General features: G+C 43.7%; 1 protein-coding gene across 5 annotated transcripts; it reads right to left on the bottom strand.

Moving 5' to 3' along the window:
• Positions 1–43: 43 nt before the first annotated feature.
• Gpr173 (G protein-coupled receptor 173) lies at positions 44–26322 on the bottom strand. Of its 5 annotated transcripts, none has more exons than XM_036175474.1 (3): positions 25299–26322; positions 24591–24680; positions 44–5113 (listed from the first exon to the last, which is right to left on the bottom strand). In XM_036175474.1, exon 3 carries the CDS (start codon positions 5014–5016, stop codon positions 3895–3897), a length of 1122 nt encoding a protein of 373 aa, XP_036031367.1. In that variant the 5' UTR covers positions 5017–5113; positions 24591–24680; positions 25299–26322; the 3' UTR covers positions 44–3894. The 5 variants fall into 5 exon arrangements, 4 of the variants coding, with proteins under 4 accessions (XP_036031367.1, XP_036031368.1, XP_036031370.1 ...); XR_004943736.1 differs by lacking the exon at positions 44–5113 and adding an exon at positions 19401–24439; XM_036175475.1 differs by lacking the exon at positions 24591–24680.
• Between the last annotated feature and the right edge of the window lie 874 nt (positions 26323–27196).

A 27196-nucleotide genomic window follows, 5' to 3' on the forward strand; every position in this document is an offset into this window, starting at 1 on the left:
GGCAAGGCGTCTGTCCTGCCCACCATTGGCTGCAGGCCTCGGAGGTGGCGTTAGCGTTCCCTCAACCCCTGCCTTCTCTCACGCAATCCGCTTGCCAACACTACACATCATCATTTTCTAATTGGCTCCCTTCGCACCTACCAATCATCAGGCTGGCTGCCCCAGTGATGAGAGGAAAACTGAAGGGCGATTGGCTGTGAGGAAAGCTAGGGTAAGAAACCCCTTACCCTCGTTCTTGCCATGTTTTATCCAATGGGAAAAGTACCAGCGATTCGGAAGACCAAAGACTAGACGCGGAGAGGGTGGCTGGAAGTGCGCAAGCACCAGGGAGCGAGATGTGCTCGAATGAAATCAGAGAGCCTCGCTATCGTTCTCCCCGCCCCGCTCCCCAGATCAACTACGCACTTTTTAAAATCTGTCCCTTCCCCCACCAGCATAAGTCCCTGGGGAGAGCGCTGTAGCCCCTCAGACGTAGGTTGCCTTGACGTGCTAGTAATTTAAATATCTGAGGTCTTTGGTTTGGTGGTCAGGTTTTGACATGGCTTTTTCCATCTCTGCAAAATGGCTCCAGAAACAAGCACAGACGCAAAAAATAACTTCCTCTGCGTCATAAAAATTAATGGAGATTCAACTAATCTGCTAGATTTTTCTAGAACTTTAAAATCTCTTTGTGTACACAGTATTTCTCCTCCCAGCTTTTCCTAAGTGAATGTTGCTATTAATCACACCCTAAGATTTTATTTTATTTTATTTTATTTATGACCAGAGATAGCTGGTCTTTGTCGAGGCATGATGGTGGAGTTTTGGCTTTGATTCTAGAGTTCACATCGCAGGAGACTAGCATTGTGACTCTAGCCAAATCACTGCCCCTCTCTGAGCTCGTTTCCTTTAAATTAGGCATCCCTAAGGAGAGGAGATAATTGCCCATTGCAGCCTTGCTGTGGTAGCAGAGGAAAGGAACCCAGGAGTCCATTACCAGGAGAATGAATAAAATGTGATATATGTTTTAGATGGACCTACTAGAATGAATTTGATCTATGTATAGCAACATGGCTGGATCTCTCAAAAAACAGAATGTTGAGTGAAAAAAGAAACAGAACAAGCTTTATAGTACAATACTGTTTATGTAAATCAAAACATCAATACCATATATTTTCCACAGATACACTTAAGTAAATAAACACATGAACGGTGGTTTAGAAGGACATACATTAAGTACAGAAGAGTGGTGTCTGTGTGGGGTGGGGAAGGATGGGATCGGGCATGGGTGATGAAAGGCACAAAACAAAATAATAAAAGGACCTTGCATGGACCAATGATGATATAGTGTGCCAAGAACTGAGGAATATGGTTAGCTCAATTCTGTGCACCTGAAGGAATAAGTAAATAAACAGTAAATTAATTGAGCGCCTAGGGAGTAGACCAGCTGGGTAGACCCCCAGATTTGGGTTTTGTTTTTCTCCATGTCATCCTTCCTTCTGAATTTAGTGAAAACTAAGCAAAGTCCCAACTGTATACAGTGGAACCTTAAGAATTCCCAGTTCAAACTCAGCAATTCCTCTGAAAGCCATTACATTGCAGGGGGCCATTTCTTAACCCCATTATCTCCATGTTTGATCCCCCCACTCCCAGTTCCTATTTCCATGGTGGTCCAATTTCAGAAATACCTTATTTGAATTTTGGGGTAGGCACTGAATCTCCAGACATTTGGAAGAGATGGGGTTCTAAACTATCTTCTCCTCACCTGGTGCTCAGAAGCTGGGCCAAGGGAAGACAATCTCATGAGATGGAAGTTGATCCTCTTGACACATACATACATAAAAAATTTCAGGTTCCATCTCCTAAGCACGCTATTTCCTGCTGCAGGCACATACTAAGTTTTGTCTCCTCTCCTTCTTTGTGTGTCTCCTCTCCCCGTGTGTGTGTGTGTGTGTGTGTGTGTGTGTGTGTGTGTGTGTGTATACTCTATTCCCTCACATAGGTATTTGCTTACATATGTGTACCAGGCAAGCTTTCCTCAGGGTTTCCTATCCACACAAAGTCACACAGACACACACAGTCTCACTCAGTCATACCTCCCAACGTGTGATCATACACAGATAGGACACAGACAGAGAAAAACACGAGAGAGAGAGAGAGAGAGAGAGAGAGAGAGAGAGAGAGAGAGAGAACACCCAATATAACATTGTTCATTTCAGTTTTTCCATTTACAAAATCCAATGATGAATCCAGGCAGTTAGAAAAAGGGAATGGAGGAAACCCCTCCTGAGTCTACCCTATTTGCCCTCCCACCTTGGTCTTTCCACCCCAGCCTTCAGAAAGGCTTTCCTATCATCATCACTGAGAGAATAGCCCAGCCCCCCACATTCCCAGCCTCTCAGCTACTCTGGTCTGCTTTTCCACGGCAACTCCACAACCAGCATCATCAATATCTCTTCTGTCTAGAGCACCCCCTTCATTGCTTTTGGGTCAAGGCTTCCTCAGTTCAGGGGCTGTCTTGGGGTAGAGGTGGAGTTTAGGACAGGAGTGTATAAGGAAAGAAAGGGGATGGAGAGATCACAGTCCCAAACTTAGGCAAAGAGTTCCAGCTTGGCTCACCAGTCTATAGAACTGGCCTTGAAGTAAGCCCAGAGTGGCCTCTGTCTGTGGGAAAGAGGCTTGGGACCTTCCACCTGTGGAATTCGGGTGTAGTCTGCTCCACTTTGCGTGTAAGTAAAGGTGGAGGTAGGAAGGACTGCGAGGAAGGATATTTGGGCCCAGAAGAGCAACTAAGGAGGGACAAAAAAGAGGTTCCAGGAAGGGATGGACTCAAGTCCACGGGGCCTTGACGTTTGTAGCACTATTGATTACCAAGGCCCCCAAAGAATTTTCAGTTTCAGAATAGTGTGAACCCAAGAAACAACTGTGGGGTTGAATTAGCTCTCACCCCAGGCTCTGGAGTCCAGCCACTCTGAGGAGTTCAACCATCTCCCTATACTTCCACGGATGACTTCCCCTCTCAGCTTATACCCACATCATCCCTGCAAGTGCATGTGTATTTCTAGGGAGAAAGGGTAGGGGACCCAAGGGAAAGTTTGAGAGAATGTAGCTAAGTTTGGTCTATTTTGCTTGAGGAGCTCATCTACTGCTTGGCTCTTCATCTAGCCTGGGCACATCATGGAGACCCTTCCCTGTATGCTCTCGGCTTCTCAAACAGAGCCTCAAGAAACACCTGCAAAAGTCTGGATATGGTAGGGAGGGATAGGAGACTAGGCTTGGGATCAAGGTTAGCCAGAAACAACATTGCACACAACATAGCAATTTAAACATCCTTGCTCCCCAGGAGGGCAGCACCCCATTTGGTCCCTCTTGTGTGAAGCCTTAAGTCAATATTTCCTAAACATCCAGGTCTTGCTAAGGGACTTAGAAGGGGAGGGTGAATGGGAGCCCAGGGGGCAGTAAGATCTCTGGAAATCTATTTTACAGGAGAAATTTCCCATTTCCTGACAATGTCAAAGGGGCGGGGGGGGGGTACATTTAAGTAAGAAAGCCTGTTTCCTCAGCTGTTATTATTAAAACCCCTGCATTTTCAGTTCGTTTTCTTTTACTGACTCGTCACTTTAGAAAGACAGGACAGGGGAGTGGGATAGAGAGGCAGGGAGGGCACGGGAAAAGGAGATTGGAGAAGTGGAGGAGGCTGCAGGACAAGCCCCACAAAACTAGAAATGCCTCCAGTTCCTCAGCCAGTTTCCAGCCCGAGGGAGGTGTTGGCGAAATGCCTCAGCTAGGGATGGTTTGAGAGCCTGGGCTGCAGCTCAAAAAGGAAGGCTTCTGTATGGGTCCCTCTCTTCCCCTGCTGTTGGCCCCAATATGGTGATCACGACTTTCCCCCAGCCTATCACCTACTGGCTTGCTTCACATGACACAGTAGGGTTCCCTGGGAGCTGGGGCACCTCCTGTGCCCCAGCAAGGGGCATGAGTCCTCAGGCACTTCTTGAGGTCCTTGTTAAGCAGGAAGCAGACGATTGGGTTGACAGCAGCCTGGGCGAAGCTCATCCAAACAGCAGTGGCCAGGTAGCGGTGGGGCACAGCGCAGGCTTTCACAAACACTCGCCAGTAGCAGGCCACGATGTATGGTGACCAGAGGAGCAGGAAGAGCAGTGTAATCGCGTAGAACATTCGGCCCAGCTGCTTTTCACCCTTGACCTCGTCCATGCCCAGTAGCCGCCGGCTAGCTGCATGCCCATTCTGCCGGATACCCAGCAGAGTTGGTGGCATGGGCCCACGGCCAAAGCCAGCGATCCAGTTGGCAGCAGCCTGGCCGGTAGCCCCAGGGCCATGGAATGTCCAGTTTTGGCTGATGGCTGGCACCATCTGCACTGGCTTCATCTTGCGGTGACGATACTCGAAGAGTAGCAGCTTGCCATAGACAGCATGTGTGGCTGCCATGAGCACAGCCAACATAAGCATAAAGCCCAGTGTGTCATTTGCTTTGAAGTAGCGATGCTCAAAGATGCACTGGTCTTCCTCTCGGATAAACTTGTAGGTGCCCACATCAAAGACAGGTGGGAAAGCCATGGCCACAGACAAGGTCCAGGCCATGCAGATGACAGCTGCGCATGTCCAGAGTGTCATGCGCTTGGCATAGAAGCGGTGGTGGGCGATGGCCATGTAGCGGGTGACGCTGATGCAGAACAGCATGAAGGCCGCATGGAAGCAAAAGAGCACAGCCATAAAGGCCACAATCTTACAGCTGAGTGCACTGAAGGTCCATGAGGAGCCATGGCGCACAGAAGCCAGTACAAAGGGGAAGCAGATGGCAGAGCGTATGCCATCAGCTAGGCACAGGTCCAGCAGAAAGTAGTAAGGAGCCTTGTGCAGGGCACGCTCCTTGAGCACCAGCAGGGACAAGATGGCATTGCCTGCCAGGCTTACACACATGATCAGTCCCAGCAGCACCAGCTTCACATAAGCCGATGCTGATGGCAGGGACAGTGCGCCGCTCACCTCCTCAGGCTCTCCGGTGGTGTTGGCCATACTGAGGGGCAAGGGCTACCCCCAACCCTAGGGGGTCGGCCAGTCCAGTATTTGATGGGCCCCGGGGGACTCCATCAGTTGTCTTGCTGAGCTACACCTGCAAATGGAGACAATGGAGGGAGACGGAGACGGAGAGACAGAGAGATGAAGGTAGGAGGCAGAAACAATGCAGGCACAGAGCAGTAAATAATGAGATTGGAAAATGGAGACAAGGATATAAATGGACAGCAAACAATACAGAAATGGAAGGAATGGAACATGATGGAGGGAGGGAGAAACAGATGAGGAAGAAACAGAGAGGGCAGGTTAGTGTCTATGAGCCCTTCCCAGATATTCCTGCTCCTAGCCTCCTTGCTTTGTCTCCTAATGTCCTCAGATACCTCACTCTCCACCGGTGGCTCCGCAGGGTTGTGGATGTTGGTCCAACTCTTGTTCCTACTTAGAAGCCCTAAAGTTGTACTCAAGCATTGTTTTTTCACCGCTACCCATAACCCAGAACACACACACACACACACACACACACACACACACACACACCCCTCAACTAAAAGTTTTACACGGTACTAATCTAATTGTCATACACTTATTCATTTCTGTTGTAGTTCATGTTTTGCTTTGTTAAACTATTGACAGCCACTCATTAGATTTCTTTCTGTCTTTGGCTCTTCCCATTTCCTCCCCACCCCCCTCTTACTTTGTTTCTTCTTCTCTCTGTCTTTTCTTTTTGATGTACTGGGGATTGAATTTACAGCTGCAGGCCTGGGAGGAAAGAGGTCTACCAATGAGCTATATCTCTAAACCCTTTAAAAAATTTACTAAACTTTTAATTAATTAATTTAATTAATTACTAAAAATTAATTAAACTTTTAATTTTGTAATGGGGTCTTGTGAAGTTGACCAGGCTGGCTATGAACACTTTCCCCAGCTCAGGCAGGCCTTGAACTTGGGATCATTCTGCCTCAGACTCCCATGTGCTAGGATTATAGCTCTGTGCCACCGTGCTCAGCAAAATAGCTTCATTTGTGGTCAGGAATGTGCGTCGCATGCTCTCTGAGCAATGAGAAGACTAATGTTGTTAAATGGTGCATTTTAGAGATACAGTGGTAGGAGATGAAGCCACAGAGGACCAGATGTTGTAGGGCTGTGGATTATGATAAGGCCTCTGGCTTTTATTTTCTGTGAGTGTAGGATTATATATGAATATAAAAATGTAAGTATGTTTGTTGTGTTGGTTCATTGGAAAAGTATTTATTTCATAGGTCATTCACTGTTTTAGGCAATGAGGATGCAGTTGTGAATCAGACAGATGAAAGATTCCTACTCTAGCATTCAGGAGGCAGAGGCAAATGGATCTTTGTGAGTTTGAGGCCAGCCTGGTCTACAGAATGAGTTCCAGGACAGCCAGGACTACACAGAGAAACCATCTCTCAATGAACGAACGAACGAAACGAACGAACGAACAAACAAATCAAAAACGAAATAAGCTTCCTGGTTTTGTGTAATTGACAAATTAGGCAATAAGAAGAGACATGGGTGAAGTTAGTATCTCAGATGATGACAATATTCTAAAATATAATCATAAAGTCGAGGAGGAGGATTTGAAGTGTCCGAGGTGAGAAGGGTGTTGCTGTTTTTGATGAGCGGGATAGGGAGGGCTTCATAAAGGAGGAGTCATTTTAGCCAACAGGTGAGGACCTAAGTCCTGTGGCTTTTTAGGAGTAGAGAACTCTAGGCAGGAAGAATAGTGAGAACAAAGGCTCTGAGGCAAAGCTACTCATGGCACACCGAGAAAGAGCGAGGGAGCCATGGTAGGTGGAACATTGAGTAAAGGGCACGAGATGGGAGGTGAAGTCAGTTACAGGGTCCCCAAGGACGTATCATGGAAGCCATAGTGAGGACTTTGATTCAGAATTGCTTGGGAGGGTTTTGAAGAGAGGGAAGATGTGATTCGCATTCAGGGTCGAATACAATTCTACTTTTTGCTGTGAGAACAGGGCACGTTCCATAAAGGTATGCGGGAGCAGGGTAGGGAGCTTTGTGAGGCTTCCGTAGTAATCAAGGTAAGAGGCCATAGCATCCCCATGCCCTTTCCCTTTTCACCAGAATCTCTCTCTTCTATCTCTATCATTTAGTCTTCAAATTTAGATTATTGCCTGTCTCATCCTATTAGAAGAGAAGCCTCAGAAGGGCAGGGTAGGCTCCCTCCCTCTAAAAGGTCAGCATCACGCATAGTAGGTTCCCGGTGAAAAGATGCCAAAGGCTCCATGCAAGTACTCACACTGCAGTTGCTGAAAGCACAGCCCGGGGATCAGGGGAGTGCTGGTCGTGTGCAGGCAGGCAGTGTGCGGCGGCGGGTCATGACAAAGTGACAGCATTTCCCAGAGGGAGGGGAGCTGGGCCAGGCCATATGGAATTGAAGCAGGAGAGGCTCAGGCTTACAGTTGGGGCTAGTCTGGGGAGGTGAGTCTCCTTCCTAGCCAGGTTGTCCCCTTTATGTTGTTTTCTAGCTCAGTACAGTCTGCTCTGTCGCCGAAAAGCAGTCATTTCTGTTTTGACAGCACTAAGGAGTCTCACAGCCAATGGCCTACTGAAATGAGAGGGTGCTAGGGCAGGGGTTGGAGAGAAACACACACAGTCAGGTCTGATGTCTCCTACCCTTCCCATGCAGACAGCCCTCTGCTGTGTGTGTGCAAAGGTGCACACACACAAACATGCCTTAGCCTTCAGGGAAGACAAGGGGGAAAAGTTTGGCCTAGAGACAGACTAAGTACAAGAGGTAGTCAGAGACACACATGACATGAGAGGCATGTTTGGGGCAGGCAGATGGTGACATGGGGTAAGGAAAGACAAAAACAAAAAAGGGCAGGGAAGAGACAGATGTGGAGAAGGAGAGGGAGGAAGAACGACTTAAAAGAGACATAGAGATAACCCAGAGGAACAGCAAATGGTGGAAAAGGCAGTTAAGGATAACTGAAGGGGGCGGCGCCAGGGAGGGGGGGACGGGGGGGGGGGGGACGGGACGACGGGGGACACACACCACACATCCAGAACACAGCTCCTTAAACTACGGGGTTGCATAACTGAATGGGAGGGTTTCAAGAAATTTTACAAGATGTCTGGATGTGTAATAATCAAAAATTGATTCAAAATCAGGGTATGACGAATGTCACATGTTTCTGGCAGCACTTGCTTGTGTTGCATCATACATACATTATGGAAGCCATGCTTTTGAGCATACAACAATCATACTTTGCATTGCGCATGCCACCATACAACCAGGACAGCAAATGCTATTTGAAATACCTCAGCTCAGATGACACTACTGTATGCTAGGAATTGCAATGATTTTGTTGTACCTACAGTTTTTTTCTTTTATAAAGCATAGTGGTTTAAGGATAGAAAATAAAACTTTAGTACTTTCCTACTGTCATGTAAGTATCAAATTAGCATGCCATTATATTATATTGTATTAGAATGTTTGACTGTAAAAGATTGTTGTTTCAGGTGGATCTCTGTAAGTTCGAGGCCAGCTTGGTCTATGTAGAAAATTCCAGGGCAGCTAGAGCTGCATAGATCCTGTCTCACCGCCCCCAGTAAAAAAAAAAAAAAAAAAAAAAAAAAAAAAAAAAAAAAAAAAATTAAAAATTGCCATTTGAGTTGCTGATTTGAATGTCATAAAAAAAACCATTAGATGAATTTTGGCTTGGGAATAGGGCAGAATTTCCAACAATTTTTGAAAGGTCCCTAACCATACTTTCACCATTTTGTATTGTATGTTTATGTGAAGTGGGGTTCTCAGTATTGACAGTTATAAAATCAAAATACCAGTCAACTCTTAAAAACATTGAAGATGCTTTATATGTTGCAGTATCAAATATTCAGAAAAGATTTAATTCTTTATGTAAAAAAGCACATCTATCTCAGTACGCAAATTTACCTTTGTCTTTAATGAATATTAAAATTATAGGCATGCCTGAGAATTTGTTAATTAATAGTAAATGTTTGATTTGTATACTTATTTTATATAACTATATACCTGGGGGTGCATAAGAAAGAAATTTCTTAGGTGAAAAGGGGTCATAAATAGAAAAAAAAAATGTAAGGAACTATGATCTAGAACACTAGGGAGAGATAAGAGGGCAGTGAGAAACAGGTAGACACAGAGACAAGGCACACAAACATGTAGGGGGGTGGGGAGACATACTAAAACTGATACACTAATGTGTAGCTCAGGGTCTCAGGAAAAACAAACGTTAAATCTAAAACCAACCCCCCTCAGAAAAAACCAAAAACCAGCCCACCAGCCCCAAAACCAATACAGCAAGCAAACAAAGCCCCCGGTGTTGCTGGGAAAGCTTGAAGAGGTTGCATAAATGAGGTCAGGTGCTCCTAAGCAGTCTGGCAGCTGTAGGTTAGGCCCAGTCATGTGTGTGCACAGAGCATATCTGCCTGTACCTGGACACCCTTGTGTACAGACCTACACACTCACAGGCATCCAAAAAACAGCCTCATGGACAGCAAGCAGACACTCAGAGACACACATACACAGAGACACACATAGACACACAGACACAGACAGACAGACAGACAGACAGACACACACACACACACACACACACACACACACACACACACACACACACACACACACACACACACACACACACACACACACACACACACGTGCGCGCGCACACTGTGCATGCACAGATGGAGGAAGTTCTTGTACCTGGTCTTAGTACAGGGCTTTGTTCTTTACAAAGGCATTACTGCCCCCTAGGGGACATTTTGGAAATCTACAGGAACAGGGTGGGGCTGTGGTGCGAGGTGGGTTAAGTTGCCTCAATGTTAAGAGTGCAAGATGCCCTAATATTTAGGGATGTAGAGAGAGAGTGTCCATCACTTAGTGATATGTGGGGTAGTCTGACTTTACTAACACATGTCCTGCAACTCCTACGATTAGAATTAAGCTCAAAATCTCTTTTATAAAGATAAATGAGGTTTCTCCTAGTTTTAGCATACCCTGAATTATCCAGGAATGTGGCTATCATGTGAATCAATAGGAGACTGTGTTTTGCTTTTTGGTGCACTTGACTAGTTTGTAAACTCTCAAAATGACAATCTGTACTTTGTGAGCCTGATTTTTCTTCTAAACAATGTTTTTCCCCCTCCCTCTAAACAACGTTTATGCGCTTACAACTCTCCGATTATTTTCTTGAATCTCCTGAAGTGTGCCACACCTAAGCACTTATATACCCAAATAAAATTATTGTAAATCACTTCTTATTTGTATTATAGTTAATATAATATGTATATTGTATAGGTACAGTATGGACTTCTTTTGAAATGGCATGTGCAGAAATCTTATATATATCTACAAACTCCACTTCCAGATAGTAAAGGACAAATTTTATGTAACAAATTTGTTACATAAAAGGCACATTAAGTGAGGGCTGAGAATTGGTCATCAATGCAGACACACTGACACATTGTCTCACATACACATATCACAATCCTTCCTCCCCTTAGAGTTCTCCCAGTACACACACACACACACACACATTGATGAATAAATACACAAAGCAAACCTGCTGTCATTTTACACAGACTCCTATATATTCGCTGATGTATTTGATTGCTCAAATACTCCCACATATTCGAAATCTCACAACAGCATATCTACATCATCACATATACAAACACTGTACCAAACTAACATTCAGATTAAATATCACTCACATCATCAAATTCACAAACACTTGAAAACTGCTCCTCAGGTATGTGTACACAAATATAATCCCCCCGAGATACCTACAGATACATTTGCAGGCAAGTAAAAAATTGCTCACATATGTAAATACCTCAAAGAAACCAACTTACCTCCCCTCACATAGATTAGGTACACTCAGCAATACAGATATGTACATCCTGGCACATATATGCCACTCTTCATTGATAGATAAACTCTCACTGATAAACGAAAGTGTAATAGATCTAAAGTATCCACAAAAGAATAGAGAGCATCACTCTCTTACTCAAATATTTCATCAAATAGAGACAAAAACTTACTTGCATGTGCAGACACTGGAATAGAAAAAGACACTTGCACATGGACAAATGTGTGTAAACATACCAATTTGCTCTCACACACACTAACTGATACACACAGGCAACAACAGGTATAATAGAAATCTGCTCATGTGCATACATCAGCTAACCTCTGCAGGTATATGTGGGAACATGAGAAGAGCTGTCTGGCTGGTAGGTACTTGCCATACCAGGAAAGTCGACTAAGAACAGGCACAGGAGGTCGTGGCAAGAAGTACACTGTGTTTCCACTGCTTCTTAGCAAAACATCCCAGATAGTTTGATTATTACCGCCCACTTACTTATCATCAGTGATGGTTTTCGTTTGGCCTATATCTACATGTGTGGTCTTTGTTTTCTTTTAATTTACTCTTGTTCTTACTTTTCCTCACCAACAAAAATAGAAAAGTTGGGGGATCAGTGGAAGTGCACTTGCTTAGCATACATGTGCTCACAGGAGGGAGAGGGGAGAGGGAGGGAAGAGAAGAGGAGGATCGGGGAGGAGTGCTGTATGATTATTGCTATGGACTACAGTTTGCTTATCTCTCACCCAAAAATGCGTGCGAGTATCAGACACTGGACTTTTCTGGAATATTTGTGTAGATACAGATGATGACCTTGGAGATGAGACATAAATCTAAACATGCAACTCATTTGTGTTTTGTATATACACAACATGAAGGTAATTTTATGCAATGTTTTAGTGTGTCTACATTTTGTCTATGACTTGTCACAAGATATTGGGTGGGAAACTTACCCCATGGTGTCATGTTAGCATTAAAAAATTTTTCAGCTTGTGGACTATTTCAGATTTTTGATTATGTATTTCTTTGGTGTTCTTAAACAGAATGTAATCATTTAGTTATTTCCCTTGATTGTTATTTCTTAATAAAAAGAACTCTTTATTATAGTTATCTCAAACATAAAAATGCAAGTGGGAACATAGCAATGAACCTTGGTGGACTCAATGCCTAGATTTAGCAATTATGAACTCAGAGCACAGTCTTCTTCTGCCCATAACCCTATCCACTTCTCTTAACCCTCAGTTTTGTAAACTATAATTATTATACTATGTCACTCATAGACATTTCATTCTCTGTTTTGAAAAGATGAGGGTTCCTCTGTAAACATCATGACACAACATTTTTATTCTTTCTTAGTCTATTTATTGATTTACTCACTATTGGCATCTGCTATTAAGAACTAGGCAAATTTGATTCTTGGTGGTATTTCATGTTTACGACCTCTAGGCAAAGGTCATTTTAGGTAAAAATGTTTGTTGGGCTGGCCAGTGGTGGCACATGCCTTTAATCCCAGCACTTGGGAGGCAGAGGCAGGTGAATCTCAGTGAGTTCAAGGCCAGCCTGGTCTACAAAGCGAGTTCCAGGATAGCCAGAGCTGTTACACAGACAAACTCTGTCTCAAAAAACCAAAAACCAAAAACCAAAAAAAAAAAAAAAAAGTTTGTTGGTGAATCAGTGAAGCCTTGTAATGGTTGTGCTGGTTAGTATTTTTGTCAACTTGACACAACCAGGGTCATTTGGGATGAAGGAACCTCAACTAAGAAAATGCCTCCATAGATTGGCCTGTAGGCAAGTCTGTGGGGACATTTTCTTGATTAATGATTGATGTGGGCAGTGTCTTCCCTGGGCTGGTGTTCCTGGGTTGTATAAGCAAGCAGACTGAGCGAGCAAGCCAGTAAGCAGCACCCCTCCATGTTTCTGCTTCAGTTTCTGTCTCCAGGTTCTTCCCTTGAGTTCCTGCTCTGATTTCCCTTCATCATGGACTGTAAGCTGTAAGCTGAAATAAACCCTTTCCTTCCCAGGTTGCTTTAGGTCATGGTCCTTATCACATGAATGGAAAGCAAACTAAGATACTAGTTTAATTGAACTGATTCATCAAAAGTCAGCCTAGGATTTTTTTGTTTTTGTCTCAGTGTTCCCTTCTAAAAAATGCAGTGAAAATTAAGTTTCAGAAGCCACAAAGGTCTTCTGTCCCCTTCAATAAAAAGATGTAAGGGCTGGGCATGCAGCTTAATGGTAGGTAGAGTGCTGGCTTAACGTGTATGAAGCCTGGGGGGTTGGCGAGAGAGAGAGAGAGAGAGAGAGAGAGAGAGAGAGAGAGAGAGAGAGAGAGAGAGAGGAAAGGAGGAAAGGAGGAAGGGAGAGGAGAGAGAAAGAGAGGGGGAGGGAAGGAGGGATGAGTAGAGAGATGTTGATTTGGATTTTTTGCTTGTTTTTTTTTAAAACAAGGTCTAGGTAGCCATGAATGATCACCATATTCATCACATAGCCCTAGGTGACCTTAAACTCCTAATAATCTTCCTGCCTCAGCTTTCTGAGTAGTGGGTACAGGCATGTGACACCATATCACCTAAGATTCAGGTTTCTTTTTTATGTTAGCCCTGGCTGTCCTGGAACTCACTCTATAGACCAGACTGGCCTCCAACTCAGAGATCTGCCTGCCTCTACCTCTTGAGTGCTGGGATTATAGGTGTGTGTCACCACTGCCCAGCCAGATTCACATTTTTAAAAAAATTTAAATTTATTTTCATTTTATGATCATTGGTGTTTTGCCTGCATGTCTGTCTGTCTGTGTGAGGGTGTTAGAAGCCCTGGAACTGGAGTTACAAACAGGTTTGAGCTGCCATGTGGGAATCATCCTCTGGAAGAGCAGCCAGTGCTCTTCACTGCTGAGCCATCCCTCTAGCCCCAGATTCAGATTTTTCTTAAAAGCACTTGGGGCTTGGAGAGATGGCTCATATTGGTAGCATGAAGTAGACTCTGTGAGTTTAAAAAAAGAAGCATGGGCTGGAGAGATGGCTCAGGGATTAAGAACATTTGTTGCTCTTGGCGAGGACCTAGGTTCGGTACTCATCACCCACATTGTGGTTCACAACCATCTGTAACTCCAGTTTCAGAAGATCTGACAGGTTATTACCTTTGTGGGCACCAGGTATATACATTGTACTCATACACACATGCAGGCAAAACACTTATACATGTAAAATAAAATAAAATAAATCTAAAATAAAAAATTTTAAAGTACTTACTTAGAAGTGCAAATTAAGAAACCAAAGCCATGGTGGTGCATGCCTTTAATCCCAGCACTTGGGGAGCAGAGGCATGGGAATCACTGAGTTTGAGGCCAGCGTGGTCTACAAAGTGAGTTCCAGGACAGCAAGGGCTGTTACACAGAGAAGCCCTGTCTCGAAAAACAAACAAACAAACAAAACAACAAAAAAGAAAAGAAACCAAGATTCTTTATGAGATGATTAGACTATTCTTATACAGAGCTCAATCAGCTAGTGACAGTGTTGTAAGGCTAGCAAGAAAAGCTAAGCAAAATCTTACATGCTAGCATTCTTCAAGGAAATTGTTCACAAGGTGTTTAGGAAGGATGAGGTAAAGGAAATAGGCAAAGGGACACAAAGTAGACTGGTAACAGGGCAGAGATGGCACTAGCCTAAAAAACTGTTGAACTGAAAGGAGTTTCACTATATATTGATTTATGGATGTGTGTCTGTCTATGCTTAGACTACAGTAGTAGTCAGAGATCCCAAAGAGAAATGCAATTCGGACAAAAACAAGGTTAATATGTGCAAATTTATCCATGAATATTTTGAAGTATTATGGAAATTACATAGGCCTATGGATCAAAGCTACTGTTATTTTGTTTTGTTTAGAGACAGGGTCCCATTATGTAGCCTTGACCTGCCTGGAGCTTGATAAGTAGACCAGACTGGATGCTATTGTGATGACAAGTTTGCTTTGATAATTCCAAATTCACTTGTAAAAGTTGCGAAGTCTGATTTCTGCAGTACATGATGAACTAACAAACTAACTAAATGATACATTTAGCTAAGTCCAAGACTGTTCCCATGTACCTATTAGTTTTGTGTGAAGAATTGGAATCATACATGTTTTAAATCTAAGTGTGTAGGAATTTTGTAAAAAATACTGTGAGGCGTGGTAGGATGGCTCAGAAGGTAAAGGTACTTGCTTTCAAGCCTGAAGACCTGGGCTAATGCACTCCTACAAGTGGTGCTGTGACTTCCATATGTGCTTAGTGGCATGTGTGCACCACCCCTGCCAAATGTTAATTTTTGAAAAGTATTAGGAGCTAAAAGAAGCATCCAGTTACTTCTTTGTGTGTGTTTCTCACTTTGCAGATTTGATATTTACTGGCTTCAGCATATCCCTCTTTGAACATATGAGAATAGAATTACATAAAAAAATAGCTATCTGCATTTCTTTTTTCTTTTGTGCAATAGGGTGGTCTTGAGCTCTCTATGCAAGTGAAGATAACCTTGAGCTTCTGAACCTCCCATCTCCACTTCCCCATTGTTGGGATTATAGGCATGTACTACTACACCTGGTTTACGGGCTGCTGGGGATTGATCTCAAGGCTTTGTGCATGGTAGGTGAGCACCATGTCAGCTTAGCTATGTGCCCAGCACTGCAATGCATTGCATACACTCAAAATACTGTATATCAAAGTAGACAGCACTGACACGGCTTATAGATTTAAAGGAAAACTCCAAATAAGGAAAATGGAGGTTAACTATGGCTCCTGGAGTGATGTCTACGTGGTGTTGAAATCTGAATGATAGAATAGGTATAGAGCCAAATCTGTGTCTACTTAGAAGTAAAGTTTCTTCATAATTTTGAGATACTCAAAATGAAAATGATCTGTTAGATTCAAAATTCATGACTACTTGCTATAAGAATTTTATGTGCGTGTGTATGGTATGTGTGTGTGGGCACACATGTGTGGTGGTTAGAGGACAATCTTGTGTGTCAGTCCTTGCTTTCCACTTTGTTTGAGACAGGGTCTTTATTGTTTGCTGTTGTCTGTGCCACGCTAGCTGGCCCCAAAACTTGTGTGGAGTTCTCCTGTTTCCACTTCCCATCTCGTGTAGGTGCACTGGGATTAAATATGCACACTGCTGTGTCTGGCTTCAAGGAGGCTCCTGGTATCTGAACTCAGGTCTTCATGCTGGCATGGCAAGTGGCTTTTTTTTTTTTTAAGTAGGCTTTGTTGACTTGCAGATTCATACAGCTGTGTTTCATACATTCAAGTGAATTATGAAAGGAAATTAGGGCAAAGATGTGCCTGAGCCACCTCCCTGGTTACCTTATACATGGCTTCCAAGATTAGGAAGTATCAAGCCATGATAGAAGTTCATATGTGACAAAATTATATGCAATTACTTAATCCTTTTTTGTTGTTGTTGTTTGGAGCTTTCATCAAGAAATACAATTACCCGAGGTAGCACCAACAGATTTACCAAATCCAGATAAAAACGAGCAAAAATAATGAATGAAACAACAATAAATCAAGCCATGGTAGTAATGACCAAAGGCTCAAAAAGAGTGGCCACAGATGCTGACCACTAGGGACTCCCATCAGTGAATTAAAAAAAAAATTATACTCTGAGCTGAGTATGGTGACACACACCTTTGATCCCAGCACCAGGAGGATGAGGCAAGTGGAACTCTGTGAGTTCCAGGGCAGCCTGGTCTACATAGTTGCTCCAGGCTGGCCAAGGCAAAATCGTGAGACACTGTCTCAAAAAAAAAAATTTTTTTTTGATACTGTGAGCTGGGTGTGGTGCATGCCTGTAAACACATTTGAGAGGAAGAAGCAAGTTTTTATTTTTTATGTTTGAGACAGGGTCTCAACTATGTGGTTCTGGCTGTCCTGGATCTCACTCTGTAGACCAAGCTGGCCTCGAACTCACAGAGATCTGCCTGCCTCTGCCTCTCAAGTGCTGGGATTAGAGGTGTGCACCACCGTGCTCTGCTGGGAAACCACAAGTTTGAAGCCAGCCTGGGCTACACTATGAGCTCTAGGCCAGCAAGACCCTGTTTCAGAAAAAGAAAGAGAGAAAGAAAGTAAGGGAGGGAGGGAGGGAAAAAAAGATGTTCTGCACTCTAGTGTGTCATGAAATAATCTGCAAAAGATTTTATTTGAAAGCTGCATACAAATTCAATATTTAATAAATCTGCTAAAACTTTGCAGTTTTTCCTTATAATTGTATAATACGAAGAAAAAGTAAGGAATTTCTTTTCATCAAGCTCCTGTACCTCTAAAAACTTTAGTTTACCCTAGTGTGCCATACAGATTTTACTTTCTCTGGATGTTGAGTCATGTGAATGCCCTAAACCACTCGCATCTAGTCACTGCATGGAAACACTCAACACACACAGATAAATATGGGGCACAGGACATTCAAGCATGAGCTCATATTTAGAGTTAAATCAATTGATAAATACAATTAGTCTCTCTCTCACAAGGAAAATAGGGATGTGATCTGGTACCCATTTAACAGCAAATCACTGAGGGATATAAAATGCACAGAGAGCATAGGCAAGAGACACAGTCACCATTCAAAGGGCACTTGGAAGTCAGACATGGTGGCGCACGCTTTTAATCCTAGCACTCGGGAGGAAGAGGAAGGTGAATCTCTGAGTTTGAGGTCACCCTGGTCTACAGAGTGAGTTCCAGAATAGCCAGGGCTGTTATCCAGAGAAACTCTATCTCAAAAAAGCCAAAAAAAAAAAGTACATCAAAGGGCACTTGGGGATGCACAAACACACAAACCTAACTGTATGGACTTACACTTTTAGACACAGTCCTGCATGTGCAGGCATAAAAATTGACATTAGACAGGGGTCAAGTTTTGCTCATGTCCTATAATCCAGACATTCTCTGCCTCTCACTGTCTCTTACACCAAGACACTGAAGCTATTACATTTTAATTTGAAGAATATTTATTTATGTGTGTTCATCATCTGTACCCCACACGCGCGTGCATGCACACACACACACACACACACACACACACACACACACAGGAGTCAGAGAACAACTTTCAGAGTTGGTTCTCTCTTTCTACCATGTGGGTCTCAGGTATTGAATTCAGGTTATCTGCCTTGGTGGCAGTCACCTTTACCCACTGAGCCATCTTACTGGCCCCAAACCCACTATTTTATAAAAACCACTTTCACAAATCTGCCCTGGTACACAGTCATTTACATCTAGTATCGACATACTTGAAGGCATATTACTCAGCTCACAGCAGCTCAGAGAGGCAATCAAGCAGATGAAACAATTCAGACTCATGCATCCCAAACCCACATAACCACTGAGGCTTAGAAGCGTACAGACACAAGTCTTCAGATGCCTGCACATCAATTCACACATACACATTCCACCCTCATTGAACAACACAGATGCACACATTTTAATACATGGCTGTATAGACACAAACTCATACCGCATAAATGTTTCCACTGCATTCATAACATATGAAAGAATATCAGCCTTCTGAATTTTACAGGCAGAACAGAGACCCCGCCCACACATGCACATACTGGTAACTTACAAACCTAGTTTCCTAGTCAGATAAAAATACACTGGCATGTGTGCACACAGAATCATGTTCATACATGTAGATATACCTGCATTCTCACAGATGCTACACTATCACACATATGGATGTGTGCACTCATGCACCTACATTTCTATGTATACTAGCAAATATATACAAAGGGCTTAATGCCCTTTCACTTAGCCTTGAGCACATTTCTCCCCACACATCTGTGTTCTGTATGAACACTGAGATAGTTTATAACTATAAAACAATTTTCATGTACAAACACACTCTTACATAAAAAAAGAGGCCAGGTTCATTTTCTTGGACATACACGTGGGCACATATTATGAGGCAAATATGCATATGAAAACCTCCTTTGCACTTGTAGATGAATGCACAGTTAGTCATCAGGAAGGGATAATTGTAATAGGTATATACAGGTGATACAGACAGGTAAGATACTGTTGTTACCTTTAGTAAGTAATTCCTCATGAGAGGGCTCATTACATGCTAGGCACTGTTCCAAGCACTCTTAGCATATTAACTCAGCCTATCCTAATGTTACAAGATAGGTAGTTTTATTTCTTCCATTTTACAGACAGGAGACTGGGGCTTTGTTGCGGTTATGTGATTTACCCCAAACTGCACGTCTAATAAACTCTAACCCAAAGGCTGTCTCTAGATACCTTGCAGACTCAATTCATGTTTAGAAATATATTTACCTCAGGGGCTGGAGAGATGGCTCAGCAGTTAAGAGCATCGGCTGCTTTTCCAGAGGACCCAGGTTCAATTCCCACCACCCACATGGCAGCTCATGTAACTCCAGTTCCAGGGGATCTCATACTCTCACACCAATGTACATAAAATAAAATTAAATAAATTATTAAAAAGTAAAAACAAATATATTCACCTCAAACATAAATTTTATTATATATATACACATATATAATAAAACTATATAGCACTTGTACACACAAGTTAGTTCCCATTTACTCACACACTTAGGTACAAATGGTCATTCATACCGAGTTATGGACAAATTCACATTACAGACATTTTAGCAGAGATATATACACTCAAGAAAATATATTCATGTGTGGTCACAATCACAAACTTTACTCAAAAATAACCACACTATTGAATACACAAAACATCTCGATACAGCACTTATAAAACAGCCACATAAATCCATGTTAGTTATCTTCCCAACTGAAATACATGCAAACACACACTATTCAGATATACCTTCACACATGCTAGATTCACTCATTTCACACAAACATATATTTTCTTTTTCACACACCCCACTTAGATTCTCTCCTTCCCATACACCCAGAGAACTGCACATATCCTAGTCAGATATACCCACATTCTCACAAGCCCCAAACCCAGATATATACACATTCATTTTCCTTCACACACACCACTCAGATACACCCACTGTCACACATATACCCAACACCAATACACCCACACTTTCACACACATTCCATTTACATACATCTATTCTCATATATAATCACCTCAAATATGCTTACACTTATAGTCACTCTATCCAATTAAAGTCACACTTACAGTCTCTAACTCAGCATGCCCACATTCTCACATACAGTGTTTAAATACACCTAAACTTAACCCCACCCCAACTTGGAGCCCTCATACCTGTCTTAAGTTTACCTACAATCTCTTTCAAATGCACACTATCAAAATACACCCAAAGTGACACATGTACCCCCCAAAAACACTGCACTTAGATACACCCCACCTAGATATATCCACAATTTCCCATGCCAAATATATGCACACAGTGACACACACATTCATATACCACTCAGATACTAACCTAATTTAGAGAACTCACATTCAAACATAAATTTTGTCCAGATGTATATTCATACATCTCATGTTATCTGTCTGTTTCTGTCTCTCTCTCTCTCACAATACACATTGCCATCTAAGTATATTCACGCTTTGACCTGCTCACTATTCAAACACATCTACATTCAAATCCATTCTCTTCCAAATGTACCCACACATTGTCGCACACACAGCCCGAATGTGCCTATACACTTTTTTTCATATACTCTCAGGATATAGCCACATCTCATAAACATGTTTCATCCCAATAAACATACTCTCATGCTCACTGATTCTACTGCTGTAAACTGGATGGAGTGTATGAAGAAAGTGCTTAAGGCGCATTTGTGTGGGAAGTACTGTGCAGAGTGTGGGTTGGGTACATCCATATGGTGTGGAGGAGATGAAAGCATGGGTGTATTTGGATAGTAGGTTTGTGTAGAGGTATACACAAGATTGTTTGTGTGACAGTTGAAAATATTTAGGTGGGATGTGTGCGTGTATCTTTGTGTTTCAAAGAATCCTCTCCTCCCTAACATACACAATTATCTCACATGCACACCCTACCCTGGAACACATATAATCTCTTACATATACATACTCTACACACTCATGCTCCCCCATACCTACTACTTTCCTAAGATATACTGTCACTTATACATATTTATTAACATCTAGATTTCTGCCTGGTGCCATAACTTGGGTGCTTTCTGTGAAATGTCCAGATGTACACTCATACTTTCTCATATTATCTGTCTCTCTCTTTGTCTCTCTTTACACACACACACATTGTCCAACCATAGCTCTTCCTAACCCTAGGCACTATTATGATGCCATCCTGCCCTATGCCTTTGGCAGTGGTGGGATATCAAAGTTTTATCTATGCCCCCAGTGGTCATTAGTGAGCACGTGGAGAATACTGCACAGAATGTGAGTAAATCCATGTGGTGTGAACAAGATGAAAGCATGGGTGTATTTGGGTAGAAGGTTTGTGTAGAGGTCAGTCTGCACAAGACCAAGGCCAAATCTCACATCAGACAGGCAGATGCACAAATACCTTTATTTATCCACACACAGGCACATTTCCATTGGACTTAGTCACAAGTACATCTATTTACTCTTTTAAATAGACTATAGTCACATGATTTACTCATGAATGACATGCATTCACTCACAAACACAAGTGTGTACACAGGCATACTTTTACATATCTACAGAGATATGTAAAAATATATATCATATCTAAAGAGATGATAAAGAAAAAGGGGCACAGAAGAGGGAACTCACAAACGTGTATACATATATACTCAAACATAACCACAGAAGTATATTTGCATGCATGCGTGCATACATACATACATACAGCCATATCTGTATAGGTGTGTTCACACATATCCATACCCAGATATGTGGAAGCTTATAAATGAGATGATGTAAACATCTGCAGATATTCTAACACATAGACTTGTATGTACAGCTGGCCATGTACCCACACAGCATATTCACATGTTTATAGACTTGTACATACATTAATTCATTCATATATATAAATTAAGTATAGAAACACAGATACTCACAAAAGCACACTATCACAGTCAGGTATATATACACTATTACATCCATACAACCATTCTGAGAAGCTGCATAAATGAAAGAAGAGGAACTTATATGTACATTGGAATAGAACTCAAAGGCATATTCTAACACATGCACATATAGAATGTATTCTTGCACGTGCACTTGCTGATCTGCATAAGAAGATTTGATCAACTTATCACATACATACATGCAAAACTATCTTAAATAGATGCATAGACACACATACACACAAATGTACTTGTGAACTAAGAGTGGCATGCACATAGATTTATATGCATCATTCTATAATATATGCTTTAGACTAAATGAAGATAAATACAAATAGACAAACAAAAATAAGAACTGTGTAAACTGGTACTTCACACATTTGTGTATTCAGACAGGCATACACACTGGCCTATTCAAAGACATACACTTAATTTTGTTTGACCACACATACCTATGTGCAGATATGTTCACTTGTATATATGCACAGTCAGGTATTAACAAATAGTAGCATATATATGCACAGTCACTCAAGGCATATTCAAATACACACTCAAAAATTCAAATAAAACATGTAGTGAGACACATGCACCCAAGTATTATGAAATGTGGTTACTCATGCATACTATAATCAGATATGCACTTACACCAAATTAGACATCATACAAATGTACCCATTCACCTATGCACACAGCCTTGTTGAGTACTGTAAATCCCACAGTCATTAAAAAATGTAGTCTAATGTGCACACATAAAATATTTTTCACTCATCTACTCTTTCCTTATCACAGTGTGCCTATTTATACTTACATTTCTTTAAATAGACATGAACACATAGGTTTGTTGAGAGACAGTGGGCACTCAAATAAGCACACGCAGACATAGACCATGAAAAATGCTAACGAATCTATACAGACTTTTACACATAGGCCTATTCACACAAATATATGAGAGACACACCCACAACACATATAAGCATGTTCACACACATCCTTTCCTACATGCATGGGACACATGTATATGTCTTTATGCTTACACACATTATTTAGATGAACACACACTGAAAGGCACATGTGGGAAAACAGGAATATACACAATCAGATCCAACTAGGCATTCATTTAAATGGACTTTAGACTGAGACACTCGTATACATATGACCAGACATGTGTGTTCAAAGACAAATTGATACCACACACATATATAAACAAACATTCAACAGGCCTAATATAGGCTCTGAGAAACACACAAATACTTGGGTCAGAATCAAGCATGACCATTTGCTCACCAGATATGCAAAGCCATACCCTTTAGTACAGACACAAACCTATGCAGACACCCACACAATCCCATATGCCATCACATAGCCTGTTCACACACACACCTAAACTCATATCAACCTAGAGATGAGACAAGTACACACAGACTACACATGCAGTCACTTGTTTTCATGTATATGTTTAGTTTCAGGTCCAGATACTTTTGGGCAACAGGCTAGGTCCTCTCCCTTCCACACCAAGTGCTTCTTCAGGAAAGTGTACTCATGTCTAAAGGTCCTAGCCCTCCCTGTCCCTCTGAGGAAACCTGTCTTCAATCTCTCCCCTCTTTTGGCTCTTCTGCTGGCCCCCCTCCCTTTGGTATTCTACCACATCTCCATATCTAGAAACCAGCTAGGAAACCCCACACTCTCTCCCCAGCCCAGGGTCTAGGTGGGCAAACTCTGCTACAGGTCTGGCTACTGCATGGACCACACCCCAGCTCTACTCAAAGCCCTATAATCTCAAAAGCTTCAGCCTTGTCTCCAGTCCCTGCCAATCACTGACCATAAGCCAAACTCTTGCTAATTTCCCCTCAACAGAGGGACACATACCAGGGCCAGAAATGCTGCAGGCTGTAAGCCAGGCCTCTGCTGGCTCACAGTCTGGTGTGTGTGTGTGTGTGTGTGTGTGTGTGTGTGTGTGTGTGTGTGTGCAAATAGGAGCGAGTGCAAGGAAAGAACCCCAAGAAGGATAGGGATGACTGCCCACGGCTACCCATCATTCCTTACAAATGAGAAGAACCAGCATAAAGCTGTTCTATTTCCCTCCACTTGCGACCCTCCATCTTCCCACCTGCTGCCTTCTCTAGCTCTCTGCTGAGACCCTGGAGGAAAGGTGCTAATCCTTCTCCTAATCAATAGCAATACAAATCACGAACAACCAGCAATAAGATTGATCCTGAGCTTTGCTGACACTGTTCAGTGCCACCCTATGCACACATTTAATTATTTGCATGCCATCAATTTATTTAATCCCTGCACACATCCACAAAGAAAGGGTTACCAGTCTCTTTGACAAATGGGAAAACCAAGGTTCAACAAGTGACATGCCTCCACTAAAGTTGTGAGCTAGTAGTTAGGAGCCGTGTCCCTAGTAGAATCCATGTTCTCCATATACCAGGTTTTCCTGCACCTCCAGATACAGGGACCTCTGGCTACTGTGTCATTGATCTGGAGGTCCCAAACACAATATGGGTATCTGAAACAGAAACAGAGAGCCATGTGATAGAAGCCAGGGCCCACAGTGTGGGGACCACTATGTTGTTCCTGTCCCCTGTATATTGTCATGGGGACATGTTCAAGCTCTCTCAGAGCCCATGGCCTGAATGTGCTCCCTACCCCCACCTTACCTTCCTCTATTCCTATAGCCGCTTCCTCCCACTAGTTGGGACACATCTTCCAGGGTGAGTGAGCAAAAGTATGTGACCTGTGGGTAGAGACTGGGAAAAGAATAAAGGAAGGAATGAGGGGTGGCCTGCACTAGGAGCAGCTTTCTTGTCATATCTACCCACCTGCTAGCTGCCCAGGTTCTGTCTCTATCTCTCTTACACACACACACACACACACACACACACACACACACACACACGAGAGAGAGAGAGAGAGAGAGAGAGAGAGAGAGAGAGAGAGAGAGAGAGAGAGCTCACACATATTTCTGTAAGCCAAGGAACCTGGAGAAGGGTGAAGGAGGGAGGAAAAGCTGCAGGCATTGGGAGAACAAGGCTCACTGGGGCCCCAGGTACCCCTTGCACAGCTAGCACACAAGGAATGCTCTTGTGTCGAAATGTGATCATAATGATAGAAGCAGACCCTGGGGGGGGGGGGGGGGGGGGAAACAGGTGGTGGTTCCCTTTCTTACGGGACATTCGGGATTAAGGAAGATGGGGAAAGAGAGGCAGTCCTGGGGCTTGAGTGTTGTCATAGTCAGTGATGAAGCAGAGAGACTAACGGACAGGAAGCATGACAGTGATAGAGACTGAAATATGTGGGGAGACAGAAGAGAAGTCCCAGTTCCCCTCCTCCCCTGGCTCCTTCATGGAAAGATGCTGACTACTTACCTGGGTTCTCTTAGCAGGACTGTCTTGGAATTCAGGAAGGGGGAATCACTCGATCTCAACCAGGATACACCACAGTCCAGTCCACATTGTGGGACCCTCAGTGATCTGGCAGCCAGTGACACTCCTGCTTCTGTTGCCGTGGATACAGCCTGGTTGGTCTAAATCGCTGGCAGCAGGGGAAGCAGGTGCCAGAGGGGTGCACTTGGTAGAGCTGGAGATGTTGGGGAACACCAGGTGGACAGCACACAGCTTTGGGGTGCCCAAGTAGCGGGCAGGTGGGGGTCCTGGCAGGTGCTTCTCCCGCTACACACTCCCACCCCCATCTTCATGCTACCGCCAGTCTGGGAGGGGGCCAGGGCTGGCTTCCCTACTGGTCTGCCTGCCTGGCTGCCGGTTCCCCCCCAACCCCCCACCCAGTCTGCCTGCTGGCCGCAGCCTTTTGTCCTCAGAAGACACGGTCCCAGCGGGGCCTCTGCCAAGCTTCTAGCAGATGCTCAGGGTCCTGGACTCCTCCCTGGGAGCACACGAGCCATGGCCTGGGAGGGCCCCAGGTTAGGGGCACACTCTCATCCAGGCTAACCCCACTCTCCGGGCCTGGCGAGGATGGAGAAGAGGTGCAGGTCCACAGCCAGAGGCAGCAGCAGAGGTGGTGTTGGGGAGGGGATGGACGCCAGAAAGAGGGGGAGGGGTGGAGGGAGAGAGAGGCTGGCCTGATAGCCGTGTCCCAGGTTTTAGATCCGGGTTGAGAAGGGTGGCTCAGAGCATCCAAGAGGGGTCCTGATGCGAGATGAAGGTATGGTGGACCTGCCGGAAGGACCTTCCTGGCCCGGGAATCACCCCGCTTCACACAAATCCAGGTTCCATGATGCGGGAAACACCTAGCTTGGCTAGGGTCTCAGGGAGGAATCGTGGCCTCTTAGCTGGACCCTATGTAGCCTGTTGGTCCTCCCCTCTCCTCGATTTGCACAGTCCCTGCCCGAGGGGCGGGTGGAGGAGGGAGGGAAGCAGGGAGAGCAAGGGAGGGAAGAAGGGAGGCTGAGCAGCCGGGAGACTCCCAGCCACCAGCAAGGTCCTCCCTGGGGCGGGGCGGCTGGGGTTGGGGGAGGGGGCTGGCGAGACCGGGAGAACTTGGCTGGCTGGCTGACTGAATGGGGATGCTTCTTGTGGTGGCTGTTCTTGCCAGGACAATAGCTGGCTGACAAAATCAGGCTCAGGCCTTTCTGACTTGAGAGAAGCCTGCGTGGAGGTGAGAAGAAGTAACGGTAAAGGTCTGGGGTCTGGTTTTGGACAAAGATTTGGTGGACATATCTCAGGCTTGGCATGGCAAGGCTTGGAAGACAGGGTAGATAACCTTATTTAGAATGGGATTTTATGGGCAGGGTCTGGGAGCTGGCTTGGAGGGAGGTGGAGGAGTTTAGACACCAAGCTCAGAACAGTCCCTGTCAGGATATCTCCAATGCTACTTCTACCTTTGCTGGGCCAGGAGGCAGGCATGAATCCATACTTAAGGTTGTGTTCCGGGACAGCAATAAGCAAAAGATGAGAAGAATGCCTGGTGAACAGAAATGTGAAGACCAGGGAGTGCATTTCTGTTTGAATCGGTTTAAATTGGGTCCAAATGATGCTGTAGTGGTTCCTCTAACTTATAGCATTCAACAATTCCAATGCTCTTGATATAAAAATTGTGTTTTATTTGTTTTCTTTCCTCATTTGTTGGTTCATTCATTAAACACAGCTTTATGTCGGTCCAGTGCTGGCCTCAGATGACTTGGGTGGATCAGACTTGCTGCCTGCACTTATGAAGCCCATGATCTGCTACCAACCTGTGGGCTTGGAAGTCATGCACCTGCAGCTGGATCCCTCTGGGACTTGTGAAATGTAGGTCCCAAGGCCTACTC

The sequence above is a fragment of the Onychomys torridus genome, chromosome X (genome assembly GCF_903995425.1).
Source record: "Onychomys torridus chromosome X, mOncTor1.1, whole genome shotgun sequence".
In the NCBI taxonomy this organism is placed as follows: Eukaryota; Metazoa; Chordata; class Mammalia; order Rodentia; family Cricetidae; genus Onychomys; species Onychomys torridus.